Raw genomic sequence first — 21,935 nt, 5'->3', positions numbered from 1 at the left:
AGCCCTGGTGTACTGCGGAATTCCACCCATCCCGGTCTCTCTCTACAGGCATACATTGAGTTCTTCCTCGGCAAAACAATGCTGCTACTGCCTTAGCTTCCAAGAGCTTGCCCACATACTGTATGTAGGAAAAAGCCTCTTGGGAGACAGATCTGGGGATGTGCCTACATCAACCGGAACGGAGCTTCCAGCAGCTGCCCCATCAAGAATCTGACAAGCCTAGGGATGATGTTACAGAGTAATTAAAGCGGGTTTCATTACAGGAAAAAATTAAGAGAAAAAAATAAATGCTGGGACATGACCTGGAGAGGGAGGCTTGGGGGTAACTTTGGGTATTGCCTGGACATATCCTTGCAGGAGCATGCAGATGATTTAAGAAATGCAATCTTACTAGACAGATAGAACAAGTGCCTACCTATAGTGTTAGCTATTTAAGCAATATGTATCAGTGATTAAATCCCACACATTTGGAGTGTGTGCTTCTACACTTAGGGCACGTTCACACCAAATCCAGTGCGCAAGCTGCGGGAACGCATTGGATCGCATAGTGCTTATACTATTTTTTGCAATTGCACTGGACCAGAACACAGGCATTGCTGTGCCATGCGTTCTGGTGCGGGAGATCACACTGCGGCCGGGGGGGGGGCATGGCTGCAGTACCATTGATTGAATGCACCGCCACGCCCCCAATCCCACCCCAGAATGCAGGGAGGCGGACAGTATGCCAACTGTGCTGGAACGCACTGGAATTGGTGTGAACAAGCCCTTAAAGCAGAAGTAAACCACTAGACTAAATAAAACATTTTGGGCTCCAAGTAGGTTTTTGCGATAATGTGCAAGTATGCACAGACAAAACAATCTCTTTTTAATTCCATTGGAACCTTGCTTGAGAGAGGCTAAACTAGAGGAGGGGGCAGAGATAAGACCAGTCACCCTGCACAAGGAGATAGAGCAGCAGTGACCGGTCTTTATTACAGGAAGCTCCTGCACAGAGGCAAAGTTTCACACTGGATTACTGCACAGATCTGGAAGAAATACTGAAAGCGCACCAAGATTCAGGAAGAACACAAATTGCTCTTGTATTTAGTCAATATTTGCTTATGCCAGAGTTGAGCTTTAAATAAAAATTATCTATTGGCATGTGAACTTTTTTTTTTGTATATATCTTCATTATGTGCTATATTAAAAACAAAAACACACAAATGCTAAAAAAATACCTCTTTAATTTGTAAACCTCCCAGGCTTTATATCCAGTGGAAACTAAGAGGATGTAACTCTCGCTTTGGAGAGATTTCCTCTTACTACCTGCCTGCATTCTTAGGATGGAAAGTGATGGCAAAAAAATGTCCCGATCGGACACAGGCAGCAAAAAAAAAAGTTCTAAACATTCCCTAGTATATCAAACAACTAAAAATTGCTTTAGGTAGAGATACACAAAGTAATTGCTGTGTGCGCCAAATCCATTTGCACATAGCTGATCTATAAAAATTGCTCTGGTCCATGAGGGTACAGAACGGGTAAAGTGGACCTGTCAGAACAGAAAAATGAGAAGGCATGTAGCACATATTTAGGACCTCTGTAAAGAAAAGCAGAAGTTACATTGTCCAATACTTTTGCTCTGACAGTTTTCATTTAACATTCTACTATGCAATAGATAGAAAAAAACCCCACAAAGAACAAAACCGCAAAGCAAAACCCAATTGAAAAGTTACTGATAGGTACTGATGCACTTTATCTGGCTTACCACTTTCTTCCCAAACAGAGGCTTGGGGGTCTCCTTCTTTTGCAGCTGATTGGCTATCTGTTCAGCCAATGAGCTCACACCGCCTGTATATATCTTTATGTACTTCTGACAAAGGGGAGACGAGGGAGAGAGGAAGAAGAGCGAATGAACCACAGGTAAAAGGTGAAAATGTCAAAGGTCACACGCACACCCAATCCACAGGTGCGAGCAAGTGAGGCGTACTGTAGTGGAGTCGCACGGCAGCAACGCACACCAGGACACAGATCGTTTCTGTTAGTAGAAAGTGTCTCCTCTATGGCGGCCATAAAGAGCCAACCTAGCACAGCGCCAGGTCTGTTCCCGGGATCCAGGTACACTCTATGGCTAAGTTTGCCTTCAAAATTCACTCTATAGCCATGAACGGCAGGCCAATTACTCATTTCCATTTACTTATTTGTGAGTTTTCTAATTGTTTCATTCCTTAAGTTTTTCTTATTAGAGAAATTTCAGCTGTTTCTGAAGTGACACCATCACAGTACACCACACCCCTAGACAATGCTATCTTCTGTTCTTCTCCCAAGAAGGATGGCGCTATTTGTTCAGGCATCAACCAGGGTCATCATCTACTTCCCAGACTGAGATGCCAGCTCGGAGATGACAAAATCATGTAAATCCTGGCGTCAGTGTAGTTCTTGGCTGTGTTCACAAAATTCTAATCAACCCGGCTGCAGCATCTCAGCTGGTGACTAGCTATAAGGCTGGGTTCCCGCCTGGGCGTTCGAAATATGCGCGTCAGGCGCGCGTTTACGTGAGCTATCCGGCTGTATCCTAATTGATACGTGCAGAAATACGCCCCAAAGGAGCTCCTGTATTTGTTTGGGCATAGGGCGTTTTTGAGCTCGTTTCGACGCGCTGAAATACGCCCATGTGGGAACCATGCCCATAGGAAAGTATGGGATTTCACTTGCTGAGCATTTTTCAGCGCTTCGATCAGGGCTGAAAAATGCCCAGGTGTGAACCCAGCCTAAAGTTACTGCAAAGCTGCCCATACACTAGCTGAATTTCGGCTGGTTTTAATGTACCGGCCAAAATTTGCACGGTATGTGGGGCTGTCTGCTCCCTTTCGGCCGGCATTCCTCGATCAGCTGATCGAAAGAGTCGGCTGGAAAATCTTTGTGCGATCAGAGCCGGCAGCCAATAAACTGCCCGCTCTGATCGGGTATTCTGACAGGAGGTGCCGGCAGCTAATACAATGCAAACAGCAGTGATTCCTCGATCAACACAATGTTTTTGTTGACGGAGGAACCGCGCCAATTATTTTCCGTTCAGCCCCCCGGGTTAAAACGAAAGAAATTGATCGGCGTATGGCCAGTTTAGGAAATGTTTCCTCCCATGTTCCTTTCCCTCTTAAGCCTAGCCATTACTGCAGCATGTTTTAGAGGCTAAACACGGATGTAAAATTGAGGACAGACAGCTAAAAATATAATCCAGACTTTTTTTTTCACAGCACAGTTTAATTATTAGGATCACCTCTGCTGTGCACAATGACTGTTGTAGGAATTCCAGTGAAACATTGTGTTAAGCGGCCCCCATGGTTAACAGGGATATGCCAAATCAACGTCCAGGGCCTTTTATAAAAGCCTTTCACCTGCAGCCTCACGCTTCTATAGTTATGGAGTCCTCCTCATGTCTGCAAACCCCATTACACATTACCATAGGGTGTACCTGATCCTTTACATACTACAGAATGAACTGGTATAGAATTTTTACACATGTTGACTGAAAGGTAGTGCTGATTAACTTGAAAGCCATTCTAACTGTGCAAATTACACAAAAGGCCTCATCTTTTAAAGAATCTTAATTAAGAACGGTCTGTTCCTATATCTGGCAATCATTTGGGTTCTGAGCAGGGGAAGGGCTGGGTAACAGACAGTTCCTGCTTAAGCCACTTTTAGGAATGAGGCCGAACTCTTTCAAGTCACGTTTGGCAGCAGTGGCTCTTGCTGGTGGATAACTCAAGCGCATGCCATTAGCTGTACACACCAGAGCTTTGCACACACACACGTGTGTCAGAAACATGCTACCTGTCGGATTTCATCGTAAGAGGGGGAGGCGGGGCGTTCAGTGGAGCACAGGGAGATGGAGTGCTGCCATTGGTCGACTGGAGAGTGAACGGCAGGGTCAACATCGAACTGAGAAGTGGAAATAATCATTAGCAGGGGACTGAGTGGGGAGACGGTATGAGGGGGAGGGGGGCGCGGCATTTAGAAATGTTTAAGAGACTAAGAGACAATCAAAAGAGTTTTAGATAGATGCAGGAAACTGGGGGATCAATCTAAACTCAGAATAAGGTGGGGAAGGAGGGGGGTGACCGAACCCTAGAAGCCCAGGTGACATTCAGCAGTCTTGATGTGCATCAGCTACTAAATTTATTTTAAAGTAACTATTTTAAAGATAAACATCTTTATTTTCAGTCATGTGACTGTTATTTTCAAATCTCATTGGGCTAGGCTGTCCCTTTAAAAAAAATAAGTGTTCTATGTGTTTTAGCTTTGTGAATTGAGCCGAATGTGTTTTTTTGAATACAGTCATTGTATATTACATGACAACTACAGTACTAATCACCTTCAGGCATATGGTTTATTTTGTGTATAAAAACTCCAGCCGGCATGTGATCACTATGTCATAGGTGACAAAGTAATCACATGATCAGAAAACATTCTGATTGGTTCACTGTTATTAGTGGGAACTGGTGTGATGAGCCAGGTCTAACAGCCACGCAAAGTGTTAGCTGCTTGATGTCAAAGGGAGATCTAAGATTAGCATACCTAAGAAACAAGACATCAGGCAGGGGATGCTAAACTACAGATCATAGGTGGGAAGGAGTTCGAGATACATTTTTAACAAATGAGAAATCATACTGCCCAAGGGATAGCTACAAGCGTCACTGCACTATTACTAAAACTTGAAAAACAAACAAAATGAACAGAGCTTACATTTGGCTAACTGGGAAAATAACCCAGGGCTCACACTGTCTGCCACTAATAAATGTTTTACTACATTTCAGATTTTGTAAGAATGTGTTTTATTGTTACACATGGTATGCAAAGTATGCAAGTTTATGTGGAAAACCCTTAAAGCTGGGAGGACAGAAGTCACTCCGGTCTTACTTTCTATATTTTCTATGGAGCTGCAGCTCCGAGGAAAATATCTGGAGAGGTTTTGATGAACTAAAATTTCTATACAAATATTATACTGAGCTTGTGCTTGGCCCATGTAATTCAAAGCAACATGTTCATTATAATTCCATCCTCCCACATAATGTAGTGTGTGATGCCCAGAATACATTTTATTCAAAACATCCGCACAATAAAACAGCCGATGTGTTTCAATGGGTTTGAAAGGTCCTTAAAATCAGCAGGCTTTTTATCCATTACAAATTACTTGAACATATTCCATCATTATTTCGGCTGCAGAAAATAGCTCATTCAGTACCTACTAAACTACGATAATAGGAAGTGATTCAAATACCTGAAATGCATTGTTGTTTTACTGTATCTTACAAATTCAATTTATTTTGGACTTCACACACCTCTGATTTCGTGCTTTAACGTTTAACCCACCTTCACGTGACAGTGCTGAGCAAATCACCAGCACTTTCACATGGAGTGAGCCACATGTTACTCAATACTTTGAAGTGCAAGATGTTTTCTTTGCTCCCAGTAGCTGCGTGGAGGAGGAGCAAAGGAAAAGGTGCATGCTGTTGGGAGGAAGGTAATAAAAATCAAGCCGGTTGCTTTTCTCTTTATTGGCATAGTACAAGTTTGCTTTAAATCTCAACTGAACTTTCAATTTTAATCCGATGAATACATTTTAGGTGTATCAAAACAAAAAGGTGTGCAAAGTCTTACAGCTTGTCTTTGGAAAGCAAAAAATTAAGATCAGAAAAAGTCACCAACACTCCAATAGTGATGCAAGCACGTTGTTTGCTTTGTGATCATGTGAACGAGCATCAATAAAAAGACGTGCTTGCTGGTGACTTTTTCTGATCCTCATTGGTTGCAAACGTGGCGCCAACCACGTTTGCGCATTTACGGTCAGGAGTGTGATAGGATTTACACAATTCTTTGGAAAGCAGCCACAGCCTGAGAAGAAAAGCCTGTTGCCTTCCAGCAAACTACAGAGAAGGACCCTTGCTTCCTCTCCAATCGCAATGGATCATGCGTTTTCCAAGCAATAGGTCTGACTCAGTAAGGGACATGCCAGCCCGCTGCGTAGAGACCACTGCTTCCACCCAGAGAGCAAGGGTCCTTCTCCACAGCATACTGGTAGGGGACAGGCTGCTTTCTAAAGAAAACAAGCTGTAAGACTTTAAACACCTTTTGTTTTGATGCAATTGAAAGATATTTCCATGATTTAAACCAAGTTTAACTGGTCTTGACATATGGTGTGGAGATTGGATACTAGCGCTTGTTAACACCCTAAAATTCCTTTGTTTTCATGTGTTTACACTCAGGCACACCAAACCCATGCGGTTTACCCTTTCCGGGCTAGGACACGTCTCTCCACGGTCGCCAGGTGGCACCGGGCTACTCTGTGAATGGGATAGAAAAGAGAAAATAAAACAAAGTAAGAAATCTGGGACAAATGTAAAGTGAACAGGCAGCTGGCACTGCCACAGAAGGAGCCTAAAGTGGTACTGGTGAACAGCCAAAGCAGAGTGCGCTGGCACAGACAGCATGTGAGGTCCTGGCAGGGTGCAGTTAGACCACATAAGTATACAGATCCTTAAAAGTGGCACCGCGAGCGAATGACAAACAAGAGTTTGGTTGGAGAAGCCGGGTTTCAGGAACAAGCTGTTAAGACTGGCTGGAGTAAATTAGGGCCACAAACTCTGAACTCTGGAATTTTGCCTGTCCATTGATTCAGCAAGAATGTTTCTATATTGGCAATCCAGCAGCCTCCCAATATTTCTACTTGTATGAAAAGGTTGCAACATCATTTGATCACTCGCCATGAACTCACAGCTTGTGTTAGGTTAATGATCGCCTTCAACTTTTTGCAGGTTCACTGAGGATTTTAAGATGACCAAAATAATTTTTTTCCCCCGAAATACATCAGATCCAATGAATGTAATAATTCAAGTCATACATTGGACATCCTCTACAGCTGGATTTTAGACAGAACAGCAAAATGTTAATTGATCCAAATTTTTCAATTCTGGGGCAGGTTGATCCATGCTTAGTATGACAGACACACCCAGTTAAACCCAGATTCGATGATATCGCACAAATCATGCAGACAGGTCTGACTTTTCCGCCCATACATACAGAGCAGATGGCCAGCCAGAAGCAGTGAGAAACGCATAAAGCATATTGCCCGAGTCACCTGCGTCAAAGGGTGTGGGACGGGGCTTGGCCGGGAATACAGACTGATGACTTTTTTGGGGCAAGTCCGGGGAAGATCATTAATCCTGGGCTTAAAAGGTGAACAGAAAGGATGGGGAGACATTCACAAAATCGACAACATGTGTATACGTTATATACCTTTATCTGCCTGAATTATGTTATAGGAATCTTTTGAACAGGAGCAGAACAACATTCATGTTAACCTCAGTGACCAGTCCCCAGACTGCATGCCTCAGCCCTTTATTGCCTAGTCCACAGCCTACGTGCCTCAGTCACCAGTCTACGGGCCTTAGAACGCAGTCCAAGCTTAAATAACTCAACCCCTCGGTGGCCAGTCCCCAGCTTGAGCGTGGTAACCCTGCAGTGTCGAATTCCCAGCCTATGTACCCAAGCCCCTCAGGGACTAATCCTCAGCCTACATGCCTTGGCCTCTCAGTGGCAGTTTCCCAGCCTACACGCCTTAGCTAAGCAGTGGCCATTCCCAGCCTACATGCCTTAGTCCCACAGGGGCCAGTCCCTAGCCTATAGGTCTTAGCCCCACAGTGGCCAGTTCCCAGCGTTATGCCTCAGTCCCCAATTGCCCAACCCCCAGCCTAAAAGGAGTAATCCAGCAGTGTCCATTTCCAAGCCTATATGCCGTGGCCACTCCCTAACATATGTACCCTCGCCCCTAAGAGAGTAGCTCTCAGCCTACGTGCTTTGTCTCAGCGGCAGGTTCCCTGCCTACGTGTCTTAGTCCTGCAGTGGTCAGTCCCTACCTACATGCCTTAACCAGCAGTCGCCAGTCCCCATCTTACATGCCTTTTCCAGCAGTGGCCAGTCCCCAGCCCATGTATACTGACACCTCAGTGATCAGTTCCCTGCCTATGCACTTTAACTCCTCAGTGGCCGGTCCACAGCCTACGTGCGTTAATCACTCAGTGGCCAGTATCCATTCTTTGTGCATTACCCTCTGGAGCACAGATGCGTAACTACACGATAACCTGGTCCTACTACAGATACCGGTTACATAAAATATTTTGCACCGCTGTGGAAATCATTGTCATTGCAGTTTAATATTACAGCTGCAGCAGGATGGTGGAGAACTGCATTTCCCGTCCAGCACCCCACGATTACCAAGATGTTGCCTTCAAAGTGTTTTATAGGCAGTTGCTGGATTATAGAATGTATTTTTCCAGTACACCTACTTCAATGTTACTCCATAAACATGTATATTCGCTAGTTAATATTACAAAGTTAATTAATGCGGATTAAGATATTTATCATTTGCTGGCTATTACTCACAAACATTTTACAAAAAGCAACAAAATCTCATATTTGCCAGTTTTTTAAAGGATTGCTTTCAAGCTACAGTATATATTATACTTCTATATGGGAGTGCAGAGTGACCTTTAATCTGTTGACCGGCACTGGTTACCTGTTTCCACTGTGGCTCTGTATGTCTGAGGGCAGCTTCTTCTAGTAAGCGCTGCTGATAAGGCAATAAGGGTTTCTGAGGGGCGTCCGGGAGGAGGAGGAAGCATGGAGGGAATGATGGTAGGAGGGAAATGAAGAGGAAAAGGGAGAAATGTGAGAAAATAAAATAGAACACAGGCAGACATGACACTCTTTGACGTGGCCACATGGTGGCTATGTGGCACAGAAAAAAAGAAAGTTCTTTAAGGTAAAGTTTAACCTACTTTATATTTTGCCTTCTCTGGTTCCTCACTCATTACCAACATAACATTTTTAAATAAAACCTTTCCATTTTTATATTGGATATTTTTTTAGGCCCAGTAATGTTCTGCAAATATAAAAATGCCCCCACCAGGTGAATATCAGTCTGGAGGAGTGGGTGTTCCTAGGTAGGAAGAAATGATATGCAAACCACCTTAACGAACACCCACATGTGTTCAATAATGTCCCAATCTCCGTGCTGCATTATCCATATTATGGCTAAAGCTATGTGAGGAGGAGTGGGAACAACCTCAGGTAGGTGGCAGTACCACCAGGAACATCTCACCAATGGGGTCCCACCCACAAGTGAAATATCATTTTTGGCTGGACCGGAAAAAACTGCTTTTTTTTTTATTTAATAACATTCACTCAAAACACAGTTCGGTCCAGAAACCCATAACACGCCCAAATTATCTGCTGATCAATGTAGACCAGGAGGAGAAGAACGTTGGTGGACTGCTGAGAGCTACAATGGCTACAGTGGTTTTAATACATTTGTTTGCTGTATTAAATAAAGACTTTCCTTCAGATTTAAGTAATTAAAAATATTAAGTAGTTGCTATGTCTCAAAAATATAAACTGCAACATAGGTTATCAAAGCATTTATGTCCAGTATTTACTGTATATCTCACATCCAGTGGCGTAACAAATCGCCATAACGACCCAGGCAGCCGCTATGGGGCCCGGCCAGGGCCGTCTGGGTCGCTATGGCATGTAAGGGTGCTGGCTTTCACTGACACAGCTCAGCAGCGGCGCATTTCCCCTCACAGCCGCTGCGGAGCTGTGTCAGTGACAGCCAGCCGCTGCGGCAGATGAGAGCGATGTTCGGAAAGAAGGAGGCGGGGCCCGCCTAAGAGCAACCCCGCCTCCTCTTACATCACTGGCCAGCGACCTAAGAGCAGGTGGGGCCAGTGATGTAAGAGGAGGCGGGGCCCGTCGATAGCAGAGGAGGCGGGGCCCAGGAGACCACAGAGGTGGACAGCGCTGACAGGTAAGAGATCTCAGACCCTGCAGAGCCCACTATAGAGAGTCTATGGTGGGCTCTGCAGGGTCACTCTCCTGTGGGCTCTGCAAGTGGCATAACTAGCAATCACGGGGCCCCATAAAAAATTTTGCTATGGGGCCCTGTGATTTCTAGTTATGCCCCTGCTCACATCGTCATAAAAGGTAATCAATGTCCTCTGAATGCCTCTTACCTGCTTCCGCAGGCCCGTGTTGGGTGCTGGAGCGTTCTCTTCGAATTTAGCCAGCAGCTGCGTCGCCATTGACTTCACCCTGTTCTGGTTGTTGGCCGCGGCATCCAATTTCCTGTCTGTTCCAGAACTCTGCTGGGAAGGGTGCTCCTCTCGCAGAGTCCGTGGACCTTCCTCCTGCAAAACAAGAGATGTAAAAGCCGTTAGAAGACTACATTCACCCCTCTGTGACCTGCAGCGACCCTACAGATTAAGCACGTGAAGCTTGCAGCGCAGTCTGTGTAGGTTACACTGTAATGTCATTGAAAAGTTTTGAGAATGGTCCTAGAAATGTGTGCACAAATAAATGAACATGGCCCCATTCACACCTAGCTCAGCACATGAATTCCCATTCATTTCAATGGCCCCTCGTTTACACCTGAGCGTTTTGTTACAAGCTACAAAACTCCTTTCACTGGAAAAAGTTCCTGAGCTTCTTTGGGCCAGTTTGCAATGCGCTTGGCCCCATAGACTCCAATAAAAATGCCTGAAAAATGCGCGAAACAAGAATTTCTGCACATTTCTGTGCGCGTTTTTTGCATGCTTTTACGCGCATGTGTCTATTGACCGCAAAGTCTTGCAATCTGCCAGCTAAGGCGTGCATCTTCATGAGTGCGCGTTTAATACGTGTAAAATGTGCAAAAATGTGCAAAAATATGCAATCCGCGCTAGCCAGAAACGTGCACAAAAACGCTGATGCCTAGGTGTAAACGCAGGAACAAAAATGTTATAAAAAAAATGTTATATATTGCAGCTTACATGTCCTTAGATGTGATGACTGCATTTGTTTTTTCTCATTTTCACCCAGTGATTCCTCTATCATGGTGGCAACACTCACTTACTGTACTGTTCATTATGGAGAAGCAGCACTGTCACCTTAGGACAAGACTACGGAATACCTCCTCCCTTCTCCACAACATGAGGTGAGGTGTTCTGTAGTCCTACAAATTGTTAGGATCAATGTAACTGATAAGATTGCAGCAAGGGCAGACAGAAAAGGAATTTATTAACAAGATTTCAGGCAGGATCAGCACATTTTTTTTCCCCTTCTTGCAACAAATAGAACAGATATAACAAAACACTTTAAAAGACCAAAAAGTCAAATAAGAGAAGCTAATTGTTAGGGTTACCCACACTATACTCCAGCAGTTTTATTCTGTGGCGGTCAATGATTCAGCAGTATGTTTGAAAGGCCAACTCTACCTTAAAGGGTGGCAGTCTGAGTATACGCCCCCAAAAACTAGTCCAATGCTGAATCACAGCTGCCATATTTCTGGGGGTTGTTTTTTTACCCAGAAGAAGAAACTAAAAGTGATGCCGATTACTGCTGGGTCAAAAACTCCATCACTGCTGGTTAGAGCAGGTATCAGATTTGTAGTTACAGATGGTGTGCAGGTAGTGACAGGACTACTGCAAGCAGCATAGTTTTAACCGGAGTTTCAGATGTGAGAATACAGTACATTGACTATAACACGGTTCTTCTACAAGGCTATGCACCGTTAAGGTGCCCATTCGTACGAGAATCATGGGAAATCCCGTTATCGTACGAGAATCGTGCAGTGTGAATGAAGACGTGCGACCGTTTCTACTGTACGGTCGCACGTCTTTTGTCTAAAGGAGCATGCTAGAAAACCAGCCGAAAAATCTTACGATTTTCGGCTGGTTTGAATGATGCTTGGGAGACAAATGCCGAACGGGCCGGTGTGCGCACACGCACACTGCCCGTTCAGCATTGCGGTCATCGGAAGCCCGCCCCTCAGAGTGGTCTTGCTATGGTTGTAAAGTGTATGGCCACCTTTACTGTCAACCAGCAGAAGACAGTTCACTGCATAGAAAACACTGCCTCAGCACTCAAAAGTCATCATGTAAAATGATGAGAGCCAAAACTTTGTGGTCAGAACAGGAGGTAAAGATAAAGATTCCAATTGGAATAATTGAATTGTCCGGTGAAAACTGTCTAAGAGGAATTACCCTCATTTTGGGGAAGACGGAAACAAAAAACAAAAAAAAGAAGGAAGGAAGGTTCAGCTAAAATCGGATTCAAATTTTCATTCTACATTTTCCGAGCAGACCAGATTCTGATTGGTGGCTGCAGAACAACAATTTAAACCATTTCTTAGCATCGACACGCTGGTAGTGGCTTTGGTTATTAGGGAAGCATAGGGAAAGTTTTTCTTTTTGACAGGTTATTGTAATGGTTAAATGCCTATTACATGAAACCTGAAAAATTAACTGGAAATGCAATTTTTTATTTATATTTACATTTTAGGCATGAATAAATATATTTAATATTAGGGGCCCAGGACACACAAATGCTCCATTTAAAAAAAAAATAAAAAAAAAAATCTACAAGTATGTTTCAGCAGCACGTCACCCATTATGAATGTTGTCTGAGTTTCTGAAGCTGAAGAGGAGGAAGGGGTTGCTAATGATCTCCTAATCCTAACAACCAGAATAATCTATCTGCCCTGAAGTCAGTGACAGTATGCTGTGCCCGTCTCTGCCCTGTTCACACCTAAGCGGTCCATGAACGTGTGGCAAACGTGCACAGAAATATGTTTGCAGAACACGTCAAAACCTTGCAGCGCGCTTGCGGTGCCATTACTTGGTAATGGCTCCCCAAACGCAGCTGGGAAAACATGCCTTTTTTCGTGTGTTTAAACGCACACAAGCACGTGGGAAAATAAACATGGAATGCATGTTGTAGATTTTGCTACAGGAGCTACTTTTCCCGTGTCGGACGCACTTGCTGCACCGATTGAAATCAATGGGAACATGTATCAGACGCATCTTCTTAAAAGGGGCCTTTCAATAGCCTCAATACATTGTTGGATGCGCTAAGGGTTTACTGCCCAATTTTCTATAACTTGAAATTTGCTCAATGCCTCAACAGATTGTAATTACTGGCACCGATCAGTACTTACTGGGGGCCAGATTTCAAGTTGGTTGTGAGGGGTCAAAAAGGAGACATGGTCACTTTAAATTTTGCCAAGCCAATATTGTGGTCGAATGTCTGTCTGACGGGGGAGGACACATCCAAGTGACCTGGTCTTATGCCGTGCACAACCTGAACTTTCACGTATAGGCCCCCCGCCCCGTACAAGCCTGTGAGAATAGGAGAAGCTGAAGCCAGCCAAATCCACCAGTCAGTGAATTCAGAATAGTCTCAGAAGTGTCTTAAGCTTATGTCCAAAGCAATCTGTATTAGCCTATCAAAGCCCGCCGACGCAGGCTTACACCAGCGGAGAGCCCAAGCTCACTCCCGTGATGGACTACAATCTCAATACAAATTGGTAACCTAAAAAGGTGAGATTGTAGTCCATCACGGGAGCGAGCTTGGAGTGGTGACTACTTTACAACACACACAGGGACCATGGGGAACAAAAGTATCCCCCCTCCAGAAGGAAGCACAGTGTCGGCACCAATTCAGAGATGATTTGAGGATCTACAGCCGAGTGATACACAAATATGATACATCTTTGTTAATAGTTAAAAAGGTACTTTTATGTATTTTTAAGATTTAACTCCTGAGTTTAGTGTCATTTTAATGAGTCCTGGAAGTGCCTTGCTGGCTGAAAAAAGACCTCTGCACTGGTACAATGATCAGAGGTCAAGTAAGAACTGGCCAAATTATACCTAAAAAAACCCACCATAGGACCCTGGCAATGTCTGATGTTGGAAAATGAGTGGAAATACCAATACTAAACATTTTAAAAGTAGGACTGAAGCCAAAATGTTAGTTTTGGATAATGTAATTGAGGGTTATAACCCAGTAAGCTTTTTTTGCCATCTGTGTCCCATTTCCCTTCATATCCTGTCCAATAGCCACAACAGGAAGAGAGGGAAAATTCCTTTAACGTGATGGAAATGCCTGGTGGTCAGCAGGGTCACCAGAACTAATGTCCCCATCCATCCCGGGAGGATGAATCTCCTTAAAGTCATATTAAAGTCAAAAGGCTTTTATGTTCTTTTCAACGCTGATTAAAATCACTTGCAACAGATGCTGCTTCTTGATGTTTAAAAGTTTTAGTTTCCTACAGAATCAGCTGGTCTCCCGAGCACTTGTCCCGATACCCTGTTATAGGGGGGCTCCTTTTCCGTGCACAGTCCTATGGAGCCATCCTTGTGTGTGCTAGTAAACTGTCCACCTCCACAGACACAGCAAGGCAAGACACTACCCTCATCCAAGCTAGCAGATAGACGGCTGCTGGAGGCTTCTCTGTCCCGTGTGATCTTGTATTGGGCAGGATGTTCAGGGTAGTCAAGTGCTTGGGCAAAAATGTAAAGAAATAACGTGCTGGACAATGTATCCGTTTTTGATCTGGATTCAATAAAAGATTGAGTGTTTCATACAACTTTGTCTATGTGAAAGACGGAAATCAAATCCTGGTCAGGTCACTATCTGCGAGGAGTTTGCATGTTCTCCCTGTGCTTGTGTGCGTTTCCTCCAGGTACTCCAGTTACCTCCCACACTGCAAAGACATGCTGGGAGGTTAATTGGCTCCTGTCTAAAGCTGGCCATACACCTTACAATTATCTGCAGATTTTCTGTGGTCAGATGGAAAAGGTGCAACAGATTCCTCCATCTACACTTAACTGTGTGAATGGAGTAATCTCCACTTGGGCCAATCTGTTGCACTTTTTCCATCTGACCACAGAAAATCTGCAGATAATTGTAAGGTGTATGGGCACCTTTGTCTCTGTATGCATGCATGATAGGGACTTTAGACTGGAAGCTCCTTGAGGGCAGGGACTGATGTGAATGTGTTCTATTGTAAAGCACCGCGTAAATTGTCGGTGCTTTATAAATACCTGCAATAAATAAATAAAATAAATAGAAACCTGACCGGTTTTCTAATCCCTCTCAACCATCCAAAACTAAAAATGAAAAAAAATTAACTTTTGGAGTTGCAGTTTAACATTTTGCCTTACTGAAATGTAAAATAATGCCATTGAAAAATTAAGCAAAAATTATAACTTTATTTCCAAAAGAAGAAGAAAAATGTCCAAACCGGAACAGCAACATAAAAATTGTTCTGAAAAACAACTTCGATATTTACGTTGATTTTTAAAAATAAATAGAACACGCTTCGAAAGAAACAAGGCAGCTAATGAAAATAGAACTCCTGAAAATAATAATACATCCGTCCCTCAGAATTGATACAATAAATGTATTTCCTAAAACACTGTCAGTAAAATCCTGAACTCCTGCACACCAGAAATCAGGGTGGCAGCGGAAGTCTGGCAATGTTGGCTCATCAGGTGTAACTGCACTGACAGTAATGCTATCCTTACATGTTTCAGGAACGGAGAGCCGGTGTTCTGTCGAAGGCTCCGGCCTGTCAAGATCTCCGACTGGTGACGTTACGTCCGGACAAGATGGCACTGGTGCGCCAGCCGTGCCGCCGTCAGAATCGGCATCGGTCTCCAGTCACTGCCCAGCTTCACAATGCCCATCAAGATCTCCAACTCCTGTCAGTGCGCATGCAGTCACCGAACAGCGGAATTTAGTCCTCCAAGTAACGTTTTAGCGCCCCCACCTGACGGCACAACGTGCTTAGAGATATGTTTTACCATCGGGTGGCTGCGCTTTTGGGAGACCAGGCCGTCACGCTGACTGGGTCAGAGAACTTAATGGGGATTGCAAAGCCACACAGGCGCAGTGACGGGCGCTCGATAACCTGATGAGGATTCCAACGTTGGCACTAGCGAAATCTGGTCTACATCTGCTACTGGCGAGTCATAGGACGTGACGTCACCAGTCAAAGATTTGACAGAACACTGGATTGGGAGGTGTTTAGGCAGGCATCCATGGACGGCAATGCTCAGGGAGGACCCCACCTGTGGCATGCTGCTCATTTGTTGTCCAATAAGCAGGCTGCTGGCAGGGTGATCACACACCAAGCTGTAGGAATTGAATAGCGATGTTACTTTCTGATTACATAGAGTGACACTACCTTGTGTCACTCTGAGGGTCCGAAAAGGGTCACAAATGTGATTGTTTTACCTCCGTACAGAGCCGAGTTGGCGTTTCAAGTTACAATACGAACATACAGCATTTACAACATATAAAACAAAGATTACAAAAAAAGAAAACACAAGTCCTGCCTGTATCAGTAAACAGGAAGTGGCCCTGCCTGTATTCAAAGCTCATCTGGACATTATCTGTAGGGTCGGTGGTGTACTATCACAGACCATTTCCTGGTTATGGATGAACGTCCCGCCAAACTTACATCTTCTGATTGGCTCGTCTTCCGCCTCTTTCCCGAGCTGTCCACCTCCTTTTCCTTCTTGTCCTTTGTAATCAAAAAAAAAAAAAAAAAAGTTTTTTGTAAAAAAAAAAAAAAAAAAAACAGTTCTGTGAGGGGAGGTAGAGAAGGAATTAAGCTAAACAAATACAAAACAATACAAAAACAAAAAACTTTTGGTGCCCCTCTTTTTTTTTTTTCCCCCCGCATCATAAAGTGGACCTGTCAATAGATGTATTTTAATGCTTCGTATTAGGTCACTAACATTTCCAGGTATTTATTACCTCCACAGAGATAACAGTACTCCCCCCCTGACAATACTTTCATCTGTTTTTTTTCTCCAGACAGACAGAGCCATCTTTGTTCAGCCATCATCCAGAGTCACCATCTATTTCCTGGACTAAGATGCCAGTTCAAATCTGACATGTAAATCCAGGTTCCTGTGCCGTTCTTGGCTGTGTTCACAAATGTCTGACAGATCTGCCCCTGCTTCAGCCTCCCACATTGAGGAATTGCTACAAAGTTACAATCTTTTAGTCTGATCACTGGGGGGGAGAGGAGACTGAAGAAATGCTTCCTCCTGCCTGCAGCAGACTGAAGACATTATCTCAGCCCGGGTAAAGTGATTGCCCGATACGCAGCTTTTTCTCGTGTGAATGAGGCTTAAATCAGCTGTTCTTAATAAAGTGACGGGTTACAACCTGTCAGGTTTTAAATACTGCCCGTAACTTCCTGCTTCCTCCAATTCTTGTTTGGTGTCCCAGGGACAGAAAGTGAGCTGAAAATCTCCCCAATGGGATTCACTGTTCAGTGTTCTCCCCCAACTATGTCCAAATCAATTTTGGCTGGAGTTGTGCCTTTATATATGTATCCACCAGACATCAGCTAACTAGAGTTATACAAGAATATAAAGCTGCAGCACAAAGTCACAATTCCCACGAAGAGTCAGCAGCCTACCTTAGGGGTGCGTTTCCGAGAGATGGTCTGACCCAGCTTGCTGAGGAAGGAGATTGGTGATTTGGCGGTAGCAAGGAGAGCAGCCTTCTCGTCTGCGTTTGGATCGGCATTGTCTGGAAATATGAGAGGCAGGAGAGGTCAGTTGGATGTCCTAAAATAGATTCTTCAATAGTAAAACACAATAATCATCATAATAAGTCTGACCTCAGCTAAGGAGAGTGAACAGGGCTGATTGCAGAGATAAAAGGTCATACTATAAAAGTCTCCACACTAGTCCATAATCTTATTAGTGTCACCAGTAAAGGTCATTTCCACAAAAGCCATATACATCTTCAAATGGGGTTCCCGAGTTCTCAGATGCTGCTCTCCCATGTACAAGTTCGCCTCTATGCCTGGATTTTTTTTTTAAATAAGGCTTTCAGGCAAGAGGATATTAAGGTGTGACCAGGCCCTGACAGGTCGACATAAACATTACAAAAATCACCCTTCCCATAGTATCATGGCACACAAGCCTGGGTCTATGAAAAAAAAAAGGCAACCCATGTTCAATCCACTGCAGCCTGCTGCCTCAGAAAGGATGCATAGCTGCCTGACCAGACAAAAAGAGCAGCCCTTGGGGGACTTTGGCTGCTTTTCCGAGGTCTGGATGGTAAAGGACATTTGCCTTTTTTTTAATCAAGTTTTGTTTTTTTACAGTAGGGATGCACCGATACCAAGTACCGTACTCGGGACAAGTAAAAGTACAGATACTTTTCCAGCTCCAAGACTAGACTACATAAAAACTCAAAAGTTAGGAGGCAGCTGTCATTTGTAAGGAGCACACGGAGCTCCTGGGTACATCTCTGTTTTAATGTATGATTTTATTGTTATAAACATATATAAAAAGGGATGCACTGATACCATTTTTGCAAGTACAAGCCCAAGTATTTACAAGTACTGATACATTTTTGGTTATTGTCATGCGACAGTTTTTCTAAAACAATACAGACTAATGATTTCAGGACAGTGGTGGAGCGCCAGAGCCAGGCCCCAGCTGCAACCCTGGTAGTTCTCATGAAAATGCCAAGTATCTGCAAAGTATTGGTGCATCCCTATTTTACAGTGCTAAAAGGTTTGAATGGGTCTGGTCAGCAATCATGTCTGGATATAAAACACAAATCACTGGGTTTTTTTTTCCCCACACACTTACAGGGGTCTCCTTAAACATTTCATAGAACTGGCTGAGATAAACCACCATGGAAAGCTTGTCCGGCTCCCCGACAGACGCCATCTCCTTCCCGGTCATAATCGGAGAGATACCTAGCTCCCGCTCTGCGATATCGAGCGCCAGCTGGTTATTCTTCTCCACGTCGCGCTCGTCCAGAGTGTCAAAATCTCTGCATGGAGCAAAGGGAGAACAGTAGAGGGTGAGGGCCACTAGATACATACTGAACATCTGCCCTTCAGACATCTCAAAGATTAAGTGTAATGACACACTTTTAGGAGAAGTCAGGGAAGGGTTAGAAATCGAATCAGGCTTTTATTGCCGTCTATGGAGTGAGACACACAGGGAGGAAGAGAGACAGAGACACAGATTTTATATATAGCGAGAGAGATTCACATAATTCCTTGTACACACTGCTGTAACTCAAACAGCAAGTGCATACAACCTGACATTATACAAGCTTACCAATTTTGTTCCACAAACTTTCACATTTTAAGTGTATCCAAAGCTTTTTCTTTTGTTTTGGATGGAGCAGTGAAGGGTTGGAACCTTTGTTAGGTTTTTACTGCCACGTGTGACCTGTTACAAAGACAACTGTGTAGGAGGGGATTTCCCTATATTTGGAGAGGCTTTTCTCACTTCCTGTGGAGTTTGTGCGACAGGAAGCTGAGGAAACTCTCCGACGTAAAATGAAAAAAAAAATCCCCATAAAAAGGTTTTAACCATTCTATACTTCAAACCTAATAAAAATGTTTGTCCTCAGATAAACTTTAAAAAAGGCCATACTAACTTGCTCACTCAGGGCAAGATGACAGGCTTTTTAAAGCCCACCCCTGACCCAACTGTACTCCCATTCACAGTACTTGTTGCAGCCATCATAGAATATCAGGTGTCGGAGCTTACAGAGAACGACAGGCCGCAAGGCCCGAACAATGCCTCATGGGAGGAAGAAACATGCTCCCTCATATCCAGGATGGAGGGCTAATAGAGGAAGAAGAGAATGGGGAGTGCTGTAGATTGGGGGTGGGCTACAGGGCTTGTCCATACCATGTCTAGACCAGAACAGTTTGTTCCCGGACCAAAAAAGCATCCCAATGTATCCCTATGGTATTTCTGGGCTCTGTTCACACCAGTGCAGTCCGTTCTGGTCAGGACAGAAAAAAAAAAAAAAAAAAAAAAAAAAAAAAAGAGACCCTGTCAGATTGTCCTGAATGGGCAAGGCAGCACGGTTTAAAGTTTTGTACGGAAGTGACAAGTCAGCTTCATCATCACTTGTGCGTACACCTGGCTATCACAGGTGGCAGGGTGTAACCCCAACAGTGACAGGACTCTTGGTGTATTTGGATAATGATGGCACACCCTGCCATAGCAGAGTACCAGTATAGGAAGGCTTGGATTACAGCAGAGCTGGTTTCAGGAAATTGTGTGTTTTGCTCTGACAGCCCTCGGGCAGAGGTGACAGAACACTCAGGAAAGGGAGACACCTCACCCGCGTACATTGTTATACAGGGAACACCTTTGCATCAAAGAAAGCAGGGAGTGATTGTGTGTGCTCCGATATTTATTCCCAGAGATAAAATAAACATGCTTTTATATGTTCACAGCTTTGTAAGATTACAACCCTGATCCGCTGCCAAACACAACAAGATGATCGCACTGCCGAGGGGGCAATTCTACAGGTGGTGCCAGAATGTAGTGAGAGCCATGCCTTGCAATTACAGCTGTAAATTATATCCTATTGCAACATCCTAACGCCTTGCAGACCGGAGTTATCCTGCACCTACAAGGCCAAAGGGATCCCGGACAAAAGACTTTAAAGTGTATCCTTACCTTAATATTAACATAAAGCTAGATTCCAATGTGCAAGGAAAGCAAAACCCTTTTTTTTTTCTTTTTCATTTTGGATAGAGTAGAGTAGGCTTAGAATCTGTCAAGATTTTATCATTCTCTGTGTCCCTGCAAAGCAGCTTCACCCCCTGAAGTTTCCGGATGACCACTGTCCTCAACAAAAGTGATGGGAGAAAAACGATTTTACACTAGGTCCGGCACACACTGACATTTGCTGAGCATTATTGGTGGGGTTTACCTGCATCTTCAAAACTATTCTTTGTAGCTGTGGATGGAGCACGGAAGGGTTAGAACTCCAGTCAGGTTTTAATGGCCGTCCGTGAAAGCTGGGGAGATTAAACCTACTTGTCCCGGTGACCACTGCTGTTTGCAGAAGCCATCGGAACCAGAAGTTAGGTGAAATCTAATGGAGACAAACGTTCTGGTGGCAACTGTCTAATAGGGAAATACCCCCACCCCACATGGTTGGGAATTCCCATCACATCCCATCCCCACAGATGCAACAGGAAGTAAGAGAAAAATCTCCTAAAAACACAACACACACAACAAAATCGCACGCAGCTCCTGCCCCGCCCACACGCCAGCCGCAGCTCCCGCCCGCAGCTCCTGGACGCACAATGGAAGCGACATCCGCCGGGACCGGCAACAGCACGCCGCCTTCCGGGACCTCGTCCACTCCTCCCCCAGCCAGGTAAGACATCCCCCGAAAATAAGACCTAGTGTCTTATTTCGTGCAAAAAAAAAAAATAAGACACTGTCTTATTTTCGGGGAAACACGGTATATACAAATCACCCAACACTAGTTAGGTTCCACAATCCATTACTTAACTTCACACAAATACGTTTTAAATTCAAACTGTAGCACTAACGTAGCCCTGGTTAAAGGGTTCAGTGGGGTCTCACTAGTCCTGGTTAAACCCCACAGAGAGCCCTTCAGGGCTCTGAGGGGGTCTCACCAGGGCTCTGAGGGGGTCTCACCAAGGCTCTGAGGGGGTCCCACCAGGGCTATGTGCGATTTCACCAGACTGGTGAGACGCCAAAGAGCCCTGGTGAGAGCCCACAGAGCCCTGGTTTAACCAGAGCTTTGAGGGGGCCACACCAGGGTAGCAGGGCTCTGTGGGGTCTAACCAGCCTTGTTAGACCCACAGAGCCCTGGCAAGACCCCACAGAGCCCTGGCAAGATCCCAGAGAGGCCTGGTCTCCTCCCTCCTTCCCTTCGTTTAATTTGCATTTTCATTTGTTCTACCTGAATGGAAACAAAAACAATTATCAGTATTAGCCATACAATTTTGGTCATGTGTCCAGCATAGGGCGGCAGCATTTTCTCCAACAGTAACAGAAGTAAAAGCTGAGTATGTCAGGTATGGTCCTTACATGAGCTCTGGGCGGTAGCGGTGGATAATGGCACAGAGCGCAAGGCCACTTTTCCAGGACATTGTTAAGTCGGTAACATTGACTCCGGCATATCCTTCAGTCTGCTTCTGACACCATCCCAACAATTTACTGGAGCGAGCCACTGACTCTGCAATAGAGGGAAATACTGATTTATAACACTGAACTACATATACTAAAAAAAAAAAAAAAAAAAAAAAAAAAAAA

General features: G+C 44.3%; 1 protein-coding gene across 1 annotated transcript in view; it reads right to left on the bottom strand.

The window, feature by feature from the left end:
• The window catches only part of MICAL3 (microtubule associated monooxygenase, calponin and LIM domain containing 3), an 88,569-nt gene that overhangs the window by 53,960 nt on the left and 12,674 nt on the right, over positions 1–21,935 (bottom strand). The window contains exons 11-20 of the mRNA XM_018562096.1: positions 21,711–21,858; positions 18,470–18,660; positions 17,285–17,397; positions 16,313–16,375; positions 10,044–10,217; positions 8,549–8,623; positions 7,112–7,201; positions 6,264–6,317; positions 3,808–3,915; positions 1,745–1,849 (exon numbers count right to left, since the gene is read on the bottom strand). Of these exons, the coding sequence (XP_018417598.1) occupies positions 1,745–1,849; positions 3,808–3,915; positions 6,264–6,317; positions 7,112–7,201; positions 8,549–8,623; positions 10,044–10,217; positions 16,313–16,375; positions 17,285–17,397; positions 18,470–18,660; positions 21,711–21,858 (1,121 nt within the window). The remainder of the gene's footprint in view (positions 1–1,744; positions 1,850–3,807; positions 3,916–6,263; positions 6,318–7,111; positions 7,202–8,548; positions 8,624–10,043; positions 10,218–16,312; positions 16,376–17,284; positions 17,398–18,469; positions 18,661–21,710; positions 21,859–21,935) is intronic.

Source organism: Nanorana parkeri, unplaced genomic scaffold (genome assembly GCF_000935625.1).
Source record: "Nanorana parkeri isolate BGI_ZX_2015 unplaced genomic scaffold, ASM93562v1 scaffold560, whole genome shotgun sequence".
In the NCBI taxonomy this organism is placed as follows: Eukaryota; Metazoa; Chordata; class Amphibia; order Anura; family Dicroglossidae; genus Nanorana; species Nanorana parkeri.
The sequence above is the reverse complement of the archived record's forward strand: the minus strand, read 5'-3'. Positions and strand labels throughout refer to the sequence as shown.